Source organism: Grammomys surdaster, unplaced genomic scaffold (genome assembly GCF_004785775.1).
Source record: "Grammomys surdaster isolate TR1022 unplaced genomic scaffold, NIH_TR_1.0 141, whole genome shotgun sequence".
NCBI lineage: Eukaryota > Metazoa > Chordata > Mammalia > Rodentia > Muridae > Grammomys > Grammomys surdaster.
The window spans coordinates 5,880,605-5,901,009 of record NW_021604599.1 but is presented as its reverse complement, the minus strand read 5'-3'; the positions used below and the strand labels follow the sequence as shown (position 1 = coordinate 5,901,009).

At 43.3% G+C, this 20,405-nt stretch overlaps 1 protein-coding gene across 5 annotated transcripts in view; it reads left to right on the top strand.

Annotated features, from left to right (window-relative positions):
• The window catches only part of Smarca2 (SWI/SNF related, matrix associated, actin dependent regulator of chromatin, subfamily a, member 2), a 166,726-nt gene that overhangs the window by 99,143 nt on the left and 47,178 nt on the right, over positions 1 to 20,405 (top strand). For all 5 annotated transcript variants that reach the window (XM_028764074.1, XM_028764072.1, XM_028764073.1 and 2 more), the window contains exons 25-27: positions 3,193 to 3,420; positions 6,341 to 6,418; positions 10,930 to 11,148. In XM_028764074.1, coding sequence (XP_028619907.1) covers positions 3,193 to 3,420; positions 6,341 to 6,418; positions 10,930 to 11,148 — 525 coding nt within the window. The remainder of the gene's footprint in view (positions 1 to 3,192; positions 3,421 to 6,340; positions 6,419 to 10,929; positions 11,149 to 20,405) is intronic.

Sequence of the window (20,405 nt, the reverse complement as noted above, 5' to 3'; positions counted from 1 at the left end):
GCACGGCCATCCATAGCAGGAGCGTGCCCATCCCATAGAGACAGAGAAGGTTGAGTGGGAGGGACTTCCAGAAAGTGCTCCTGGCAGGAAGTGGAGTACAGGGGTACATTAGAAAGAAGCACAGGCCTGCTTCCTGTTCCCTGCTGCTCCAGCTCCAGGCATCTGATGCACTGAGCCTGGATGCCTGTGTGTTGAGCCTTGATCTCAGTCATTCTGTGCCGGTGAGAAGATTGAAAGCAGAATGAAGGGGGAGCCTCCAGCAGAGTTTGCTTGCTTCAAAATCAGAAACAGTTTTTATGTATTTCAATATCTCTGGGTACATTCTGCAGCAGGCAGGAATCCTATCAGGGTGACACATCCCCAGTCTTGTATCTATCTACCTCGGTGTTTTCAGTGTCTGAGCTACCTACAAGCAAAGGGAGAATGCATGAGTTCGGAGTCGCTAACAAAATCCTGCATTTTTTAGACTCTTCAAACTTGACTAGAAGTTCCATCACCGAGTAACAGAACAGTCAACCGTGAAGTCTCCCAAGAGGCTCTCCTCTCAGCCAGGCTCCCGAGTTCAGGCATCATGTCTTAGTTCCGTGTTCTATTGCTATGGAGAGGCACCATGAACGAGGCAGCGCTTGTAAAGGAGAACGTTTCACTGGAGCTGACTTATAGTGCAGAGGCTTAGTCCTATTGTCATCATGGAGGGAAGCATGGTCTCACATAGGCAGACATGTTAGCAAGGTAGTTAAGAGTTCTATATCTGGGTCTGAAGGTAGCAGAAAGAGAGCTCAACCCTGGGCCTGGCTTGAGTTTCTGAAACCTCAGTGACACATTTCTTCCAACAGGGCCACACCCACTCCAACAAGGCCACACCCACTCCAACAAGGCCATATTGATAGTGCAATTCCTTGTGGGCCTATGGGGGCCATTTTCATTCAAACCACCACATATCCCACACAAGTGTGGATGATGACATTTGAGGCTGCTGATTGAGACCCTAGACATAAATAGAAGTTAGTAGCACAGGTCTGTAATCTTAGCCCTGAGGGAAACAGAAGCTAGGAGATCGCAAGTTCATCCCAATGGGGGTCTATGGGAGTGACTAAAGGGCCAGCCTGGGCAACTTAGAGATACATTGTCTCAAAAAGTAAAAAGCTTGACTAGGAATGTAGTTCAGTAGTTGAAAGTTTGCCTAAGATGTTAGGAGAGGTTGTGATTTACTCTGCCACAAACAAACAACAAAACACAAGAGTTAAACAAACATATATAAAAAAGCCTCAGAAATATTAATTCATTTGATAATTACAGCACTTCTTTGTTGTTTATAACTTGGAGCCCCTATGCTTTTGGCCTAGGGAGACACACATTCTTGGAATCTCCCCATCCTAGGAATGCTGACTTTGGATACTTGGTTTTGCTTCCCCACCAAAGCTGTTGCAACAAGTTCCCAAGGACTCTGGGACTCCTGGTCCTGTCCCTGTCATCTGCTGCCACTTGCATTTTAGTGGTGTGGTTTTATCAACCTCTTTTAGGATGTAGGTCAGACAACTGTTCCTTCTGGGCAAGCCTGGTCTGCTACAACCAGAAAGAGGAGATGCGTTTCTATATTTGGAGTATAACTGTGAAGCTGATGGTTGGTGAAGGAACTAGTCCTTTCTGCTTCTGGCTCAGGGAGCCCAAATCTTTAGGGTGAGACCTGTTGCCAAAATGATTGGCCCACCTCACTTCTAATGGAAAGGTTGATGACACAGAGCCTGTCATTGGCTGCTGCTTAGGTACCCTGGTGAAGCTGTGTTAGAAGAGATGATTGGTTCAAGCCCCCCTCAAGGAAGCATTTTAAGTTGTCTATTTTACATTTCCCTCTTCAGTAAATAATTTGACAAACTAATCTGCATCATGCTCAAGGTTCAGCACATGATGCTGACATGAATTTGTTGATGGCTTCAGAGGGCAAGCTTCTGTCTTGACTAATCACTCCATCTCCGAGGTCCCTGCAGCAAAAGTAGATCTCCTGTGTTAAAAGTTGTAATGCTGGGAATGCAAGAAGCAGAGCGTGGACCTCTGTTCTAAGAGCCTGCCTGCTCTCATGGCAAGTGTGTAAACAGTACATCAGCATCAGACCTGGCCCCTCGCCTGGACCGTGTGATAGAAGGGCCATGTTTATTTGAGTAGCTATCGAGTTAGGTGATGGCCTCAGACGTTTATAGAAGTTTTTACTTAAAGGGACCAAATGTACATACATGTTCATTCACAACGTCTAGTTTCCACTTACAGCTGGGTGTTATTAAATCTTCTGATAATTTGTGCGTGTTGGTGCATACTGCAGTCTACTGTACCAGTCTGGTACTGTGGAATGTTTACTTCCTTCTCTGGAAAAAAATACAGAAAGGATAGGTAATGCTAAAACTAAAAAGCCCATTTATTAATACTTATGCATACCCATGGTGGTTTCTTCAGGATAAACTTCCAAAAGTGAAATCTGAGGCAGAGCCGTATCTAGTATGGCTCTGACATTTTGGCATACCAGGCCACAGTTTTGCCTTCTCGCTCCCCCCACCCCTCCCACCAGTTCTCTACCTTATTATGCTGCCAGCAATCATTTTCATTTCCAGATATACTGGGATGTGCTTGTAAAACAAAACAGTGAATCTTTGATAGGATTAGATCCAGGAATTTTTAGCTGTATAATATATGCATGTTTGCAGACATGTATGTATATATAATGAAATGTACATGTATGTATGTATGTATATATGTATGGATACGTACAATGCATGAAAATAGAGTTCAGTGATGTAACTGCATTGAATCACACATTCCAATGAAAAGACTGTATGTCTTCCTACTTGAACGTGTTTCTGTAGGTAATATCTAAGTCTTAATTCTGACATCAGAGCTATTGGTTTTTATTTTGGTAAAGGGCAAACCCACAGGTAGGTAAAAATATTTTAAGAGCTAGATTTTAAATCTTGAGGTAACATTTCCCTTGGCATGATTAACTTAAGCTCAGACTTCCTCAATAGGAGATGGCCTTGAGTTTTTCCAAAGACAATAGCTTGTGTATTTTTTTTCACATGTAAGCAAAATCTAACCTTTTTAAGGCTGGTTATGGAACAGTCCCACATCTCACTCTTATGTAGCCCCCTTTGCTGGGATAGTCCAGGCACTCAGATCTTCACAGCCTGCTGTTCTCAAAAACAGGATCTGCAGGCCCAAGACCGAGCTCACCGCATTGGCCAACAAAATGAGGTCCGGGTGCTGAGGCTTTGCACCGTCAACAGTGTGGAGGAAAAGATTCTCGCGGCTGCGAAGTACAAGCTGAATGTTGATCAGAAGGTTATCCAGGCAGGCATGTTTGACCAGAAGTCATCCAGCCACGAGCGGAGGGCATTCCTGCAAGCCATTCTGGAGCATGAAGAGGAGAATGAGGTATTACACAAAGCCAAACTTATGAAATCTAACAGTGACCTTTTATCTCAAAAGGATTAAGAAATAATGCCTTTCCTTTGTTCTTTAAATAATTTTCTGGGCTGGTGTTAATTAAAATGACTAAATTAGCTGCTATCCTATATCCCAACCACACACAATCTCAGAAAGGTATTCATATGTCTTAAGAGCTATTGCCAGAAGATCTTCAAAGCTTAGCCTGTGCATACTTCTTTGTCCTCTGAGGGTTGGGTACCACCAAATATATTTGATTGTATTGTGAGTGCTGCCTCCTATACACAAGGTGTGGAACTGCAGGAATTATGCTTCACAGAACTCTGTCTAGGTGGACATTTCTTTTCTCTCTCTCATACTCCAGAACCCTGTTCTCTGTTGCTTTTTGATTAAGGATGGGGATACTTCAGCAATTATGAGTGGTCTTTCAAGGCACTTCACACCACCTTCAGCTCATGAGTGTGGAAAGCTTAGCCTTAACTACCATAAAAAGATCTTTTAAAAAACTGAACGGAGGCAGAGAAAAGTCACCCGAGTCCTAACGTCTCTATTTACAAAAATTGACAAAGTTGTACAAACAGTGTTTTATCTTTCTTTTATTAAGTCATTTTATTCTTTTAGGCAACCCTTTTCAGTCATTTTATTTTAAATATTCAGTCGAGATCTGGGGATGTGTTGGTCTGTGTAGAGTACTTGTTCTGCTTGTGTACACACACGCACACACATACACACAAAATTAGTTACCTACTGAGTATGAGGAAATGATGAGAAACAAAACTGGTCATATGAACTCAGATGTCTGCACACATCTGAACCATTTTAGAATCTAGAGCAATTCACCATTTCTAGTTTTTAAAACTGAAGATTTGATACAGACTTAGGAATCAGACTATCCGGTACCTTTTGCTTTAGTTTATACATGTGGCCATTTCCCTAAACACTGTGGGCTGATGACATGGCTCAACAGGTAAAGGTGCGTTTCAGCAAGCCTGCTAAACTGAGTCTGGTCCCCGGGACCCACATGTTGGAAGGACATAACTGACTCCCACAAGTTGTCTTTTGACATCCACACACACGTATACATTCTCATAATAAATAAATATTGAATAAATAATATGTTCAATATGTTAAATACATTTCGGATACTAATGTGATACATTTTAGCCTATCTTAAATCTAAGTGGCACATGCTTTGACAAAGTGTGGTGTGGGAAGAGCTGGTACTCAGCCAGGAGTCGCCACTGTGTTCTTTATTTTTTTTTAGTTTTTAAAAAGGCCTTGTAAAAATGTTACCTGACCAGGTGAGAGGATGTGTAATGGAGCTTGGGGTTTTCTAGCTTCCTAAACCACAGGGAGAGAGGCCGATCTCTCCAGGCCTGCAGATCACCACAGGGAGAGAGGCCGATCTCTCCAGGCCTGCAGATCACCACAGGGAGAGAGGCCGATCTCTCCCAGGCCTGCAGATCACCACAGGGAGAGAGACTGATCTCTCCCAGGCCCGCAGATCACCACATAAGGTTACAGGGGAGTTCTGTGCCAACTGTTTCTCACTGTTAGCAGCCTGCTGGGACAACAACTGTGTCAGGCAACTATTACCAGACTCTGGTAGTCGATGCCCTGATGGGAAGTCAACTGGAGACCTTGGCAGATGCCAGTGGAGGGCTTCTGTGCCAACATTCCAGGGCAGTGCAGGGTGCCATGATCACAGCTGGCATGAAGAATGAGGGGACGAAGAACACAGCAAGAGTTCTTGTAAACTCCCAGCTGCTTTGTGCCCTGGGTACTCAGGTCTCTGAGGACAGCTGTCCTGCCAATTTCTAGAAGAATCTGCATCTTGTCTGAGGATACCTATGGCCTCATTGTGTGCGTATACAAGATCTTGTTAAGTTCTGAGCCCATTCTCCAGCTAATCTGCTTCCTTGTCAGATGAAATGTAGTATTTAGACAGATTGACTTTAATCAACATGGAGGTGAATTAAATTGGAAGGGTTTTCAGTAGTAATGATTATACTTTATTGGATTACATTTATTTCTAAGAATGATTAAGTCCCTTCAATGTGCAAGGTGTCTTGGGAGCTGATATCATCTAGCTTAGGCTGCTGGTATTTTTTTTTTTAATTATGGAACCCACAGCATACTGTTTGTTCCTAAAACCTTGAGAACTATTTATTTCTGAGAAATAGCAGATAATGTGCCTTTGTTTAACAGGATATAAAATTTAGGAACTTTTAGTACTTATGTAATCACCATTGCACTTTATTTAAATTATTTTTAGTAGGAATAGTTTTGAGGTATTTTTAAATTGCTAGTTTGTAATTGTGTCCTAACCATAGTTTTAACCATCATCAATAACAGTGTCTATCAAAATACATAGATTCACTTATTATTATTATGTATGTATTCACTTAAAGGTTCTCTGTATTCAATACCTATATATGATTATGTTTTTTGTCTTGTCCTAGTGCATAGTGACAAAAAACCTCATAGTTTTGGGTAAATCTTTGAAAATAAACATTCAGCGTGTTTGCAGTATCTGCAGTATCATCAGAATTAACATTAAGTAGTTGTTCCTGTAGCTGGCATCCTCCCGTGAAGTAGATGTCACGCCTGTGTTACAGATGAGGTCATGGAGGCGGGGAGACATTAAGTAGCTTGCTTTAAAAGTAACAGAAAAGATCCACACCCAGGCGAGCTAGTATTTCTTAGAGAGCAGATTTCCCACCCAAGACAGATTTCCTGCTGGAAAGACGGTTTGAAAAGCTCAACCTCTCAAAATACCAATGGCAGGTACTAAGCTAAGGGACCCTCTGTTCCCTTTCTGTCCTGAGAAAGAGGACAGAATATTCCCCCACAAACTCTCCAGCCCCTCTTCTTAAAGCCTCTTCAATCATTCTGTTTCTGAACCCAGGAAGAAGATGAGGTACCAGACGACGAGACTCTGAACCAGATGATTGCTCGCCGGGAAGAAGAGTTTGATCTTTTTATGGTAATGTTGCAGGAATCATGGGAAATGACTGTCTCTCCCCTCCCCTCCCCACCTTCCCTTTTTGTTAACCAGACTGCCCGCAGCCTGCATACTGGGCAGAACCTAGGTCCTGAAGTCTGTGTTTCGCTTTTGGTTCAGAGTCTGCAAACTGGCTGGATTTAGCCCGCAGACATATTGTGTTTGGCCCACATAGCAGTTCTTAAAAATTTTGCATTTGTTGCCAGCATGAAAAGAATCCTGATTTCTGGCTTCCTTTAGAAAGTGAGATGGGGTGGTGTTTGGCTCACAGCTCTGTATGGAAGCAATCGACCAGAGCAGAGTTGCAGCTTCACCCTTTGCACAGGCTATGTGGTCCATAGTTCACCAGGGACCCACCCCTCATCCCCGACCAGTGTCAAACCGGACAATTGCCCATTCTCACTGCATTCAGCTTGCAACTATGGCTTAGCCAGCTTCTTCCTGAATAAGAGTAGGTGAACAACAACAGCCTGTGAAGTTGTTGCAGGGAATATACATAAGCAAACATAACCGTTGACGCGTGCATATAGGAAGATAAGGCCTTGGTTCATGTTAGAAGAGCTTGGTGTTTTAGAATTTATTGCCCATGGCTTTAACCTTGAGGTTCCATGATACATAGCACCGTCTATAAGTTTCCTGAACCCTCAATTTGGTTTACATGTGAGGTGTACCACATGCCACGGTGGTTGGGGAACAGGCCCAGTCTGTGGGGGAGGCTGCTCAGCAGCTGTAGAATGGTGTGTACTGCCTTCTTCCGGCTTTTACACTCTCATCTTAAATGACCGGAACAGTCCTGGGCACATAGTGCTTACGTGATAGATTATTGAATGAGCGGTTGATGTTTGCGGTTTCAGGCTTTGTCCAGATGGCAGGACAGATCCAGATGAGTAAAGTGGAAGGCAAAGCGCTAGGCTTCCTCCAGAGCATTCAGTCATTTTGATTTTCATGTCAGGAATTTAGCCTGACTGTGGAGGGAAGGACTATGTATACACGATGGCTGTGGTGTAGGAACATTGAAGAACCCTGATCACAGGCACCCATTAGAAAGCTCTGGAGTCCTGGAGAAGGCACCCTATATGAGCAAAGCACCTGGAGAGGAGAGGTGTAGTAAAGATATGATTACCAGTGCTGGGGCTACAAGGTAGGGATGTGAGACCTCTTTCGGCAGTAATTACAAATTTTGAAGAGATGCTAGGAATCTACCCTTTTGGGCACAATCTCAGTGTCAAGGTTTGCAACTAAATTCAGGGACCTTTATTAATATTATTCCATAACATTGCAGGCCAAAGAAAACACAGCTAAGCCAAATATGATCCAATGGGTTTGCAATCTCTAGCTTAGGAGGGTGAGAGAATGGAGCCAAGTCTGTGTGGATGCTTACATCATTTTCGGGGCGGGGGGGATTTATTTGCTCGTGTGACTTTTGTCTCGAGAACACAGATTATGCCCACACATAATGATTCACAATAAAAAGACCATGACCTCTTTCCTCAGGCAGAAAAGCAGGCAGCCATAGCCATGACTCCCAGCTTTAGGAAATACATTTCTTCCCTACCTGGGTGAAGCCATTGTAGGGAGACAGGGCATTAAGGTAGGGTTCTGCATTAATGTGGGGTTCTGCATTAATGAGGGGTTCTGTGTTAATGTGGGATTCTGTGTTAATGTGGGGTTCTGCACTAATGTGGGTTTCTGCCGTCACTCCCCACCTTTATAGATTAAGCTTTTAAGTAGGGGAGATTGGGGATACAATCAGAAACCCAGCTCTATCTTTGAGGCACTTAGTAAGGTGTAAGTTACTGGTGACCCTGAGGCAGAAAGGCTTTCCTGGCACCCACTCGACATTGCTATGGCCTTGGATACTCCCAAATTAGGTTAGACTCAGAAACAGACTGTCCTCCTGCAGCCCTGGAATCGGGGAGAAATTTATTGCTACTCCTTTCTTCTTTGAGGCTGGGCTTTTGTAGAAATTGAAAATCTGAGACAAACCCAAAAATTTTGTCCAAGGCCCAGTCTTCCTTGAACTAGGGAATGAGGATGTGACCCTAGAACAGACTTGTCACAGCCCAGACTGGCTAAGAAATGGATGTCCTTGTGTAAGCACCTGAAGTTTGTGAGCTCTCAGGCCTATATTTCTTAAGTGTTAACACCTATTAGGGAGACTATATCAACTACACTGGTTTTTGTTGGGTTTAATTTGTATACCTTTGGACACTAGGCTGTTCATTAGCACTTCCACCAGGGGGCAGGAAATAGAATTTAAATCCATGCCAGCTACTCTGAGGTTAGTGACAAACAAGAATGGAATGTAAGCTGGCTAAGCCCCTGGATCTCATATAGCAAAAGTCTTTATCCATTATTAAGAGTTAGTTCTGTGCCTCACATTAATAGAAACTTATTATTTCAATGTATGGATACTGTAAACAAATAGTTTCTTTAAAACGATAATCTTTGTTTCAAACAGTGGCATTGCTTTCCCCTTCTAAAACCAAGACATCAAATAATTAATTTACCTTCTACACTGATAACCTGCGAGTTTTACCTAAAAGTTTCATTTGATAGCAACATGCTTCAGATATTTATCTTGGACCAATATCTAAGTAATGGGCTTTTAGGGGCCATATTTGCTATGAAGGCGAAAAACAGTTATAAATGTTAAGGTTTATACTAAGGCCTTAAGGCAAATACATCCAGGTAGTAATTAAATAGAAAAGTTAGCCTTTTTATCCAATCCTGGGTTAAGATGTTATACAGAAGTATTGGGGGAGTAGGCTCTCTTAGATCATCAGGATTTGTAGCTTATCATATTTAATCGAATCTACCCTTCTTTTTTTTTAAAAAAAAAACCCACATATATGAGTTACTTTTATTAAAATTAAAGAAAAGATTTATTCTATAGATGTCCTGCTCTCCAGTTAGAAAACAACCTACTGTGGTCATTTTACAAGCTCTGATCTAGGAATTAGGAATTTAGTCTAGCTAGAACTTAAAGTGGCAGCGTCTTCTCACAGAGTAGGTCTCGGGGAGATTGCCTTCTCACTAGTTATCTGATAGTTATTAGGAGGTTGCCACATGCAATCCACGCCTAGGTCCTGCCTTAAAGAAGCATCCTCTTGCTCACTGCCAAGCTTCCACGGGTAGGTAGATCCTGTTCCTGAGCCAAGCATTAGATGGCTGAATTAAGCCAAGCATGGCAAGATAAGTATAGCACATGAGAGAGCAGGGCAGCTGCATGTATTGACCAATGGGATGCTACCATGCTCCAAGCTTACCCTGTCTTATAGACAGTGATTTCCAGAAATGTTGAATCGTAATTTAAAGCACCTCAATGCTTGATTTTCAAGTCACATTTGGGTTCAGGAAGCAAGTATTTCCCTCACGCTATATCAGTTTTAGCTTTTAAGGGAAAAAAAACAAACAAACCTCATTTTATTGAATCTGTGTTGGGAAAAGGTAAATAATGAATGATAATGAGTTATTTCCCCATGGGGATGCTCTGGGTATATATATGTGTAACTAGTGTGCAGAGAAGGTAAACCGTGCTTTTGGGCTTTCTTTTACACGGTCCAGATTGTTTGGCTACATGTAAAGTCGTGCACGAGTGGTACATCGTGTACTTAGAACTAGATAGGATTTCTAGAACAAAGCAAAACTCGAGAAAGGCACAGACTCTGGAGGGAGCCTGTGAAGGGAAGGCATTTCACTTATGTCCTGGCGAGTTGAAAAGATACTGAGTTTGTGGTCTATTGTGTTGTAATAATTTTAGGAAGTGAACTGTCGAGGAGTATGGCCCTTTCCTACCTCCACCTAGGTCCTAAGAAACCAATGCATTGGCAACACCTGACCAGGGTAACCATCCGTGTCCCCTTGACACGTGGTTGCTGTTGGTACCTGAGTCACTGCTAACTTCCCCTGAAACGGTTCTCTCTGTTCCATTAAAATCAAAAATCCTCTTCATAAAGGTTAATATCCTTAGTAGAATTTTTGTATGTCCTCAAAAGAATTCACTTGTTTGGAAGAAGCAATGAATTATACAGGTAGGGCTCACCCTTAAATATTTTCCCATTTATTTATTTTTCATGTGGCATGTGCATACCACAGCACTTGTGTGGAGGTCAGAGGGCAACTTGCTGGAATTGGCTCTTTCTTTCTATCCTGTAGGTCCCATCAGCCTTGCCAGCAAGCACCTGTACTCATTTACTGGTCCAGGGCTCACATTTTTAAAATACATTATTCTTTTGAATTTTGCACACACACCTAGGCTAAGAAGAAGAGTCCTTTAAGAGGGTATTTTTGTATGCAAAGGTAAATTCAAATGACTGGCATAAAGGAAGAGTCATTCATGTAGACACTGTGCTTAAGGATGAGCTAGAAAAAGCAGACCAGCATAAGAGACTGAAAGGGATACTTCAGCGGTAGAAGAGAACTTCTGGAGATAATAAGTTCTGCCACACAGTATCCTCTTCCCTTGGTGACACTATTATCTCTGTTTCCAGCGTATGGACATGGACCGGCGGCGGGAAGATGCCAGGAACCCGAAACGCAAGCCCCGCTTGATGGAGGAAGATGAGCTGCCCTCCTGGATTATCAAGGATGATGCTGAAGTGGAAAGGCTCACCTGTGAAGAAGAGGAGGAGAAGATATTTGGGAGGGGTTCTCGCCAGCGCCGGGATGTGGACTACAGTGATGCCCTCACCGAGAAGCAATGGCTTAGGGTAGGTGTGGCTTTTCAAACTTACTCGGTGGCTGGAGTGTTTTCGGTGACTTGGCTGGAATTCTCTGCCATGGCAGAGTTGCTGACGGCAGGGCCTAGGCTCCTGACCATTGAAGGCGTCTTCCTCGTTCAGCAGGCATTCTGTGTTTCCAGGCAGTTTTTATGGAGAAAAAAAAAAAATAGAGTGACAGATTTTTTTGTTAGAGGAGCATTGGCCATAAGAAGTAAGGATTATTAGGGCTGTGAGACACATTAATGTTTTATGGTCAGTTGCCTGGCCATGCCTCGCTTTCTCAAAATGGACGAGGGGTCCTTAGAGATTGTTTTAATTGTTCACCCTTATTTCATGGTCTTTAATCATGGCTTTAATTCTGCGTGGCCTGCACAAAAGAGTTCGGGGGCAACGTTGTTTTCTAGCTGTGCGATTTTATGGTTATAGCGCATTTAGATTTGGAAAGTCCTTTGTACTATTCGGTTTTGATGAAGAAATTGAAGCCCAAGAAGTGTATGTGTGTGACTATTTGGGCACACAGCTGGATAGAAATATGGAGTCAGTGGCTACTGGTGTGTTTGCGTGTCAACATGTCGGCTCGGTGTGATTTATCTGGAGTCAATGACGGTAGGAAGAAAAGAAAATGTGATTCTAAAGTTTGTGGGGATTTTCTTTTTCCTCTTTAGAAAGTGGTAATTTCTCATTTTGACTGGGGACTGAAATGGCACAATGATCCTTTGGGACCCCAGAAATATCAGCATGCTCCTAACGGTCATGTGTGGGAATATCACGGCCAGTGGGGTTCAGCTGTCCCTTTCATTCTTTTGAGCAGACTTAGAACCTAATAGGCAGAACAGCCTGGGACATGCTTTCCAGACAGGGCCAGCAAAGCAAGCGCTGGAAATAGTATGTGCAGTTGGGTAAAAACCAAACTAAACAGAAGCCAGTGTTGGGCACCATCCATTTTCTCAAAGGGAATATAATTCCCAAGCTTTGGGAGCCAAGGATTTCAAGGCCTGGGTCATAAGAGGGAAGGTGGGGAGAGAGGAACTGGGAAGGATTTTGAGGTTGGATATCCAAGGCAGATGGCTTTGGTACCACTGGAGGGATGATTCTCTCAGAGCATTGTGTAGTGACAGGGATGTGACCTGAATTTTGAAAAGATGGTGTCTGTGGGATTCTGCAAAGAAAATCCAAGAAGGCATCACTCATATTTATAGTCGAACAATTGCATATGAAATGTAACTTGTGTGTAATTGTTTCCCTGTCAGAGCCAGGCAAGGGTTCCAGTGGCCTCAGCATACAGCTCTCTGACTCCTGTCTGTTTGACTGTTACGGTTCTAGTTGTATAATTAAGACTCATCCTATAATGTAAGGAGATTTTGCTTAATAGTCATCTCAGAGCTTGGAAAGATTGGATTTCCTTTCTCTTTATTTAAGCTATATATTAATCACCCGAACTGTTATTACCAGAGATGAAACAAACATAATCTAGGCCCATAACCTTAAAATCGATTTTTTGATATGAATAATCTCCAGATGTGGTAGGCATAATAACCCTGTTTATTGGTCAAGATTGTAGCCGAACTTATCTTGTGTTTTATAATCGTAGAGAATTACTCCTAGGAGGAATGACAACATTAATCCTGGGAGGCCTACATGTTAGGCCAGCTTATAGGCACTTACTCTATCCTTCACGGTACCGCACATGTACAGAAACTTAGTGAGTGGTTGTGGAAATGAACTATAATCCTAGAGAAGCGGAAGTTACTGGCTTCCCAGTGGCACTCGGAGAACATTCTTAGTGCGTGTAGTGGGCTCCCATTTTATCTACTGCAGGCACATTTCAAAACAGGAAACTAGTTAGTTTTCCAGAACTAACTCCTCTACAGAAACTCATGTGTATGATTTTATCCATAAGGTGCCTAGGCCCAGTGTGTCAAATCATCCAGGATGGCAGAAGCTGTTCTCAGTACAGCTTTCCTTGAATGTACCTTTTTGGCATCCTTTTCAAAAACTGCATTTCATGTTCTGGATGGTCCACTTGCTGTTATGTAAGACACCTGACCCCCTGACCTCAACCCTTGAGAGTTACAATCCTATGTCATTGTTGACCCAGGAGCAAACTTGTCTAATATATGGCAATTAAGTATTTGCGGCAATAACATGAAATCGAAGGGGCTCTTAGGGGACTGGGTGTGTAGAGATGCTCTGTACCACTAGTGATTGGCATCTTGCGTACTCACGGCCAATGTGGCCTTGAGACGGAGACTGGCAAGTACTACAGAGTAAGATATGCTCCATCAGGGCTGAAATTATTCTTTTTCCTGGCAACGCTGTATAAAGCCTGCTTGTCTAAGGCTTGGACGATGCATAGAATCCCAGAGTTGGAAGGCAGAGTTGGAAAGCAGCTGAATGGGGCTGTGACCATCCTGTGCTCAGCCTACACTCTCAAGTGTCCATGCCAAGAGGCTGGCTGGCCCTCGAAGGCACTACACTGTCTTTTTGTCTTCCGAGCCCCAGAAGTTCAAGGTCAGCCTTGAAGGTTGGTTCTTCCTCCCTCGGGACAGAATTCTCTTCCCTTATAGTTCCTCTCTGGCCTTGATTTTATGCCCTGGAAAAGACAGAACAATGCATTTTCTGTCTTCACAACACAGCCTCATGGATAAAATGAACACAGGTTTAGTCTGGCATGGACTTCCCAACCCTCCTCTTTTGAACTTTCCCTCATCCTTCAAAGCTCGGTTCATTGGTTGTCTTGGAAGGTAAACAATGATTACACATCCCATTTCGCTCTCGTGTTTCCTTGTTTGACCCTCTATCACGGCACCATTCCGGGTTCCCAGCATTCTCAGGCTTTGTCTGATTTCCTGGCAGAGTGGTAAGCTGGAGCTGGAGCTTGTTAGAATTTTGGACTTCCACGTGCAGCTATTATGTGCCACTGGGTGCCACAGTGAAACAAACTGTACAATAGAATGTAGATGAAGTTCTAGCCCCTGCTGTAGCAGAAGCGCCTAACCACACCCATCTGTGAACCTATCCAAAACCGTAAGTTGGGGTTGTTTCTCAGGCATGAAAAGCCCGTGGTGATGGTTCCTGGGTGAGGACACCTTGTTCTTCATGGCATTCTTCATGTAGCTGGGCTGGGTGAGCATCCACCAGCTTGGTCAGTCTCTGTCCACATGTGCTCTAAGAGGGGGAAACAGCATGGTGCAGGGGAGCAGGAGCCCATCTGGTTACACCTTATCTGGTCCTAATACCTTTACCTTCCTCCTGCTGTGCAGGCCTCCTCTGTGTGTTCACCCCAGCTCACTAGAGGACAGAATCATGTGGCTGTAAGTCCAGGAGAGCAGGTTCTGATGAACACCTAGCATTCCCACCTGCACCTCAGCATACTCAGGATAAATGTAAACCATGAGACTGCTGCTTTCCTGACAAATACAGAATTAGAATATGCTAAAAGTTTCTCATAGCCTCCTGGAGAGAGTCTGTTTAGCTGGAAGGTTTTTTTTTTAATTTTTTAAAGCATTTTCCCTCCCTTGATTCATAATGTTTTAAATGAGGAGAATCATAATTTCAAACACACCTTGTGTTGTTGTTGTTGTTGTTGTTTTTAAATAAAGTATTTCAGGTTGATTTAAAATCTGTCTCCATTGGAACTTAAAAATGCTTTCAGTAGCAGGCAGTTTCCAGTCTTGGAGTAACTGGTTTTGGTAGTGGTCAGTTTAATATCCCCTCACCCAGCAGGACATCATATTGTTTTCCCAAGATAGTATTTGATAAAGATAGAAGCTATTGTTTAAGCATGACCTTGGGGGCATCCAACTAGGTTCTTCCCACTGCATGAGTCTCTGTGAGAGTTGGCACAAGGTTGATGAGCTACTGTTGTCCTCAGAAGTCTCTATGTACATATACACCGGGTCCCTTTTTGTGATCTTAGAGACTTTGATGACTGGTACTTTTGACATCAGGGGGTCCTAGCCACCAACTCCAGTCAGAAGCAGTTCTGTGTTCTTATATTTCATTAAGTCTCTGGGTTTTTTTTTGTTTTTGTTTTTGTTTTTGTTTTTGTTTTTTTTTTTTTGTCTAAAAGGACTCTTTGCTCTTTTGTGTCTTGGCTGCTTCCTGAACACTGTATTGGAATATGTGCTATACATCAAAACCAGCCCCTACCTCAACAATTGCCAAGTTACCACCAAGGGGTTGTGAAGCCTGCAATTTCTAGGATCTGATGGCTGGACAGATCCAGGAGCCCTTTTTAAGACAATCTGTATGGAGTGGAATGCCTGACATTTACAGATTTTTCTAGAAGTTTATGACCATAGGAAAGACATAGTGAGGGACTGCCCTAGAAGAAGCTATGTGGGGCCTGAAGGTCAAGCTTCATTAGCTTCCTAGTGAACATAGCTCTGGGCATGCCGCTCCACCTCCCATACCTTGAGGGGCTTTGTTGTTTTCTGAAGACATCTATCTATGTGTGTCCATGCCTGTGTGAAAGGATATGCATGCATGCGTGTGGGTGGGTATCCCTGTGTGTGTGTGGAGGCTAGGAAAGGTGGTCAGATGCCTTGGAACTAGAATTATATAATAAGGATGCCCACGTTGTTAGACTGGTTTAGGATCTGAACTCTGTCCTCATGATTTTATACAGCAAGCACTCTTAGCCGTTGAGCCATCCCTCCAGCCCCTACCTAAAGTTTTGACCCAGAAGGGGCAATATTTCATTTCAGCCTCAATAGCAGTTCAGTGATACCGAAAGACCTGACAGGATCAGGGGTACAATCCCTAATAAGATTGCCCGTAACTTCAGATATCAGCCACATTTGGGTATGGTCAAGGACTCCCAGGCCTTTTCCTGACTGGCTTAGATGTTTCTGTGAGCTCTTTGGATTCACACTTTACTAGAATGGCTCACAGAACTCAGGAAAATGGCCCTGCAGCTCTAGTTTCATGATCATGTATGTGAATCAAAGGAGAGGTCGCTTCCCTCACCTTTCCTTGTAGACTCAGGTGTCTGAATCTCCTACCATGTCAGTGGGTACTCCATACAGGAAGTCCACTGACCTTTAGTGATCGGAGTATTCATTAGTGCTTCGTTAAATGGACATGATTGATGAAACCATTGGCCAACTGATGGGCCTCAGTCTCTAAGCACTTTGGCCTCTTTGGAAATCAGTCTGGATATTATGGTTTGAGTATGGTAAGTTCTTCCAAAAGCCTGTGAAGACTTGGTCCCTCATTGGTGGATGCAGTCCATTGAGAGGCCATTGTATCATGATGGCTTTTACTGCAACAGTATATTAACCCATTGATGGGTTCATAGAATGACATTATTGGGAGCTGGTGGTACCTAAGGCCTGACTAGAGAAAGATGGTCAACTGAGAATATGAAGGGTATCTTGTCCTCAACATCTTCCTGTCTCACCCTCTGCTTCCTGGTTACCATGAGGCAAGCAACTGTCCAGATTACAGGCCCAGAAAGAACAGCCAGCTGACCATAATCTGAAATGTTTGACATGGTGGGTCAGAATAAGCCTTCCTTTCTTCCTTTAATCTCTATTTCTGGTGATTGCCCCAGCACTGAGAAGACAGTTAACATCTAGGATAAGCTTCTAACACTCCAACCACACTATTGTGTTGGTGCTATTATTTGAGTTATTTTATTAGGTTCTTATACCTCTACCTCCCTTCCAATCCTTATTCCACCCTAATTTCTTCCAATCCCCAACACTAGATAGGAGACAAAGAAGATTAGAAGGGGAAAAGGTGTAGGCCTCATTAGACTACTTCTTTCTGATTAGGCACATTGTGTTTCCTGGGGCCAGTTCAATCCCTGTCATCAGGGCATCTCCAACTTCTTCTTCTTGTCAAACTGCAGTAACACCAACCAGGAACAGCAAGGGAAGCAGCAGCCTTCTTTTCTGAGCTCCACCTCCACCCCCACCCCTCTCAGGGCTCTGGCATTTATTTCCTCTCCAGAGACCCCAGAACTAAACTCTCTGCAGCTGGCAAAACTCATGCCCCTCCTGGAACAGGAGACAATCATAGTTAGCAGCTGTGGACACACTGAAGCAGCCTCATATTCTACACTTAGGATTAAAACACAAATATATTCATAGAATATAACTCGGTTTTTAAGGAAATCAAAATCCCTCTACATTGTTGGTCTTCTGTGATCAACTCTAGCCAAAGCTGACCAGAAGTCACTTCATTAGTATGGTAAAGATAATCCTGTCACTTGGGAAATGGCAAGGGTGTACACACTCCATGCTAAGAACCTAGGAGTAGAGAATTATTATCCAGCTGGAAGCTCCATCTTCAGGCCTGACCTCTCTGCTTGTTTTCCTTACCTGGAAGGAGCCTCTCCACCTTGCCTTCCTTTCAAAGAGCAACTTCCTGGGAAGAATGTTCCGTACTTGATCTCCAGTGCCATTCTCAGTAGCCCCCATCTCCCCGGCCATCTCTAATTGGGGTGGGCCTTTGGAACTGAAGAAATTTTGTGATGGAACACAATGGGTTTGCTTCTTGATGAGTATAACCTAACCAAGAGACAAAGGAGGGGTGAGGAACTTAGTACTGCTCCAGCAAGGGGACCACCGGAGTTAATTTGCAAAGTAGTATCTTCTGAACCAAGAAGAAACAGTGGCTGTTATTGGACAAATCTCTGCATATGGGTAGACATCAGCATAGATAGAGACCCAAGTATTTCTAAGCATGCTAGGTTTGAGGTCGTGTACCATGTTCACATAAAAGATAGGTAGTGAGCACATTCTGGAGCATGCTCAGTTCTGGGTCATTACCACATGTTTAAAATAAAAGAAGATGCATACAAATAGAGGACTTAGTGTTACTATGTGCATAATTTTCCCAGGTCACCCCAAACAAATGACTTGATGATTTGGGCTGCCTCCTTTTAAGATTCTCAAAGAACCCGTATTAGTAACTTTTTTGTGGTTGATAATGTAACAAAATACCCAATGGGAGCAACTTAAGGGAGGAGAGAGGGTTATTTAGGCTCATGGTCCAGGAACTACATAGTCCATTATGGCAGACAAGATGACTGCTGGATTGAACTCAGCTATAACATCTAGGACTTGTAACGTCTAGGTTACATCACCTGGCGAACAGGAAGCAGAGAGCCTCAGCAGAACAAAGATGGGATAGCCTTTGAAACTCGAGGCTTTGGAAGCCTATGTCAGCCAACTATGTCTCAAAGTTTCCAAATTTTCTACCAGCTTGAGGACCAAGGGTTCAAACACATGTCCCGACATAGAGGACATTTCACATTCAGGCAATATCAGACAGTCTTAGCTGAAGTAAAACAGAAGTATCCCCCGTGTGAAGGCATGTCTTTTAAAAGGACAGAGGCTCACACTCAACTATTTCACACACCTTGAAACTGCCCACCTCCTCTAATGGCTAACAGCTTCTGCCTCCTGGAGAAGCCTGGTTAACATTTCAGTCTGTTGATGGGCTCATACCACTCAGACTGGTTTGGAAAACAAAGCCATTCTTTGTGTCTGTGAACTGACCTTATCCTCATTATGATTAAGACAATGGTTCTCCTTCTTGCACAGGAGATAGCCCATTTAGAAGGCGTGGAAAAGCATGTTAACCCAACTTAAAAATATTCTTCTGGGGACTGGAGAGATGGCTCAGTGGTTAAGAGCACTGACTGCTCTTCCAGAGGTCCTGAGTTCAAATCCCAGCAACCACATGGTGGCTCACAAACATCTGTACTGAGATCTGATGCCCTCTTATGGGATGTCTGAAGACAGCTACAGTGTACTTACATATAATAAATAAAACCTTTAAAAAAAATAGAAAAAATATTCTTCTACGATAAGTATCTGGTAGCTTCTTCAGGGTATACCCAAGGTGTTAACAGTAGCATATCAAACAGTAAACTTGTATGCATCTGTTTGTGCTCATGATATAATTGGTGTCTTGCTAACTTCTTAAAAAGAACACTGTCTCTTATGTTCGAGAGCAGGCATTCCATAGACTAATACTGGAAGAGAGTCAGGATGAGACCATGGATCGGCCAGAGCTTCATTTGACTTCAGCCATGTGTGTTCTACCTGAGAGATGTTTCTAGCAGTGTAATGCTGCTGTTGTCCTTGAGGACAGGGACTTTGTCAAACCAGGGTTACTGCAAAGCTAACCCCAGCTGAATGGTGATCTCTGGCTTTGTTCTGTTCCTTTGGTCTCGCTGCCAACTTCAGAATGCTTCCCTTCCTTAACATGCTCAGCGATAACCTGGAATTTGTTTAATTGCTGAGTGGAGTGCTTTTGGCCCCCAGCACTTGGAGATAATTAGAACACGACGTAGATTGTGTGCTCTGTGTAATGTGTAACTACAGCTGGGTGGAGACAACGGATTTTGGAGAGCAAGCCTCCTTTGTCATGCGGTGGATCTGATGTCTTGAAAACATGGTTGTGAAGTCCCACTTAACTTGTTTAGTATCATGAGCTACCATGGCGCATCAGCTGTCCTCTGTGTGATCTGTATATACTGTGTGAATAAAGGTGAATACAGCGGCTCCTGGCATTGAAGGAAATGCTTTTCTTGTTTCTTTTTTGGAATGATGCTCTGTGTAGTTGGATCCCAATCAGTTTCTGATGTGATGGAGATGAGGCCAGTCCATAACACAGATATTGTCAGAGGCCATAAGGTTTCAAAATCAGCCTCTCGGGAGGAAAGACAAAACACCTAAATTTTTTCCCTTTTCTCCATAAATCTGCTACCAGATGAGAGTATACATTTCTCAGGATCTTTGTACCTGAATGGGGTCCCCGTGATCACATCTGTTTTCCGTGAGGAGGACTCTGGGAGTTTTCTTTTCACAAAGCCTGATCTAAATTAAAGGAAGTGGAGGGCTCTTCAGATAGATAACAGCCGGGGATAATCAGTAAACCTGCCTGTGGAATTTACTTTGGCATTTTGAAGGTGGTGTGCTGCCAGCATGCACAGACAGACAGGATGGATCCCTGTACTTGGCCACTCAATGCAGGCAGCCAAGGTGCCAAACTCTAGAATATAGAAGAAGGCAGACGGCTCCCTGAAGATTTTGATCATAAAATACCAGAAAAAAAAAATACATACTCAAGAAAAAGCCAAGAAGTTGAGGTTTCAAATAGCATATTTGGAATTCTGCTGAAATACACCAGAAGTTATAAAATCTCACCTGTATGAAGAGGTAGGCTGTGGACCCTTTGGAAGGGTTTTGAAACATGGTAACATCTCTGTTTGGGTTGGACAAAGT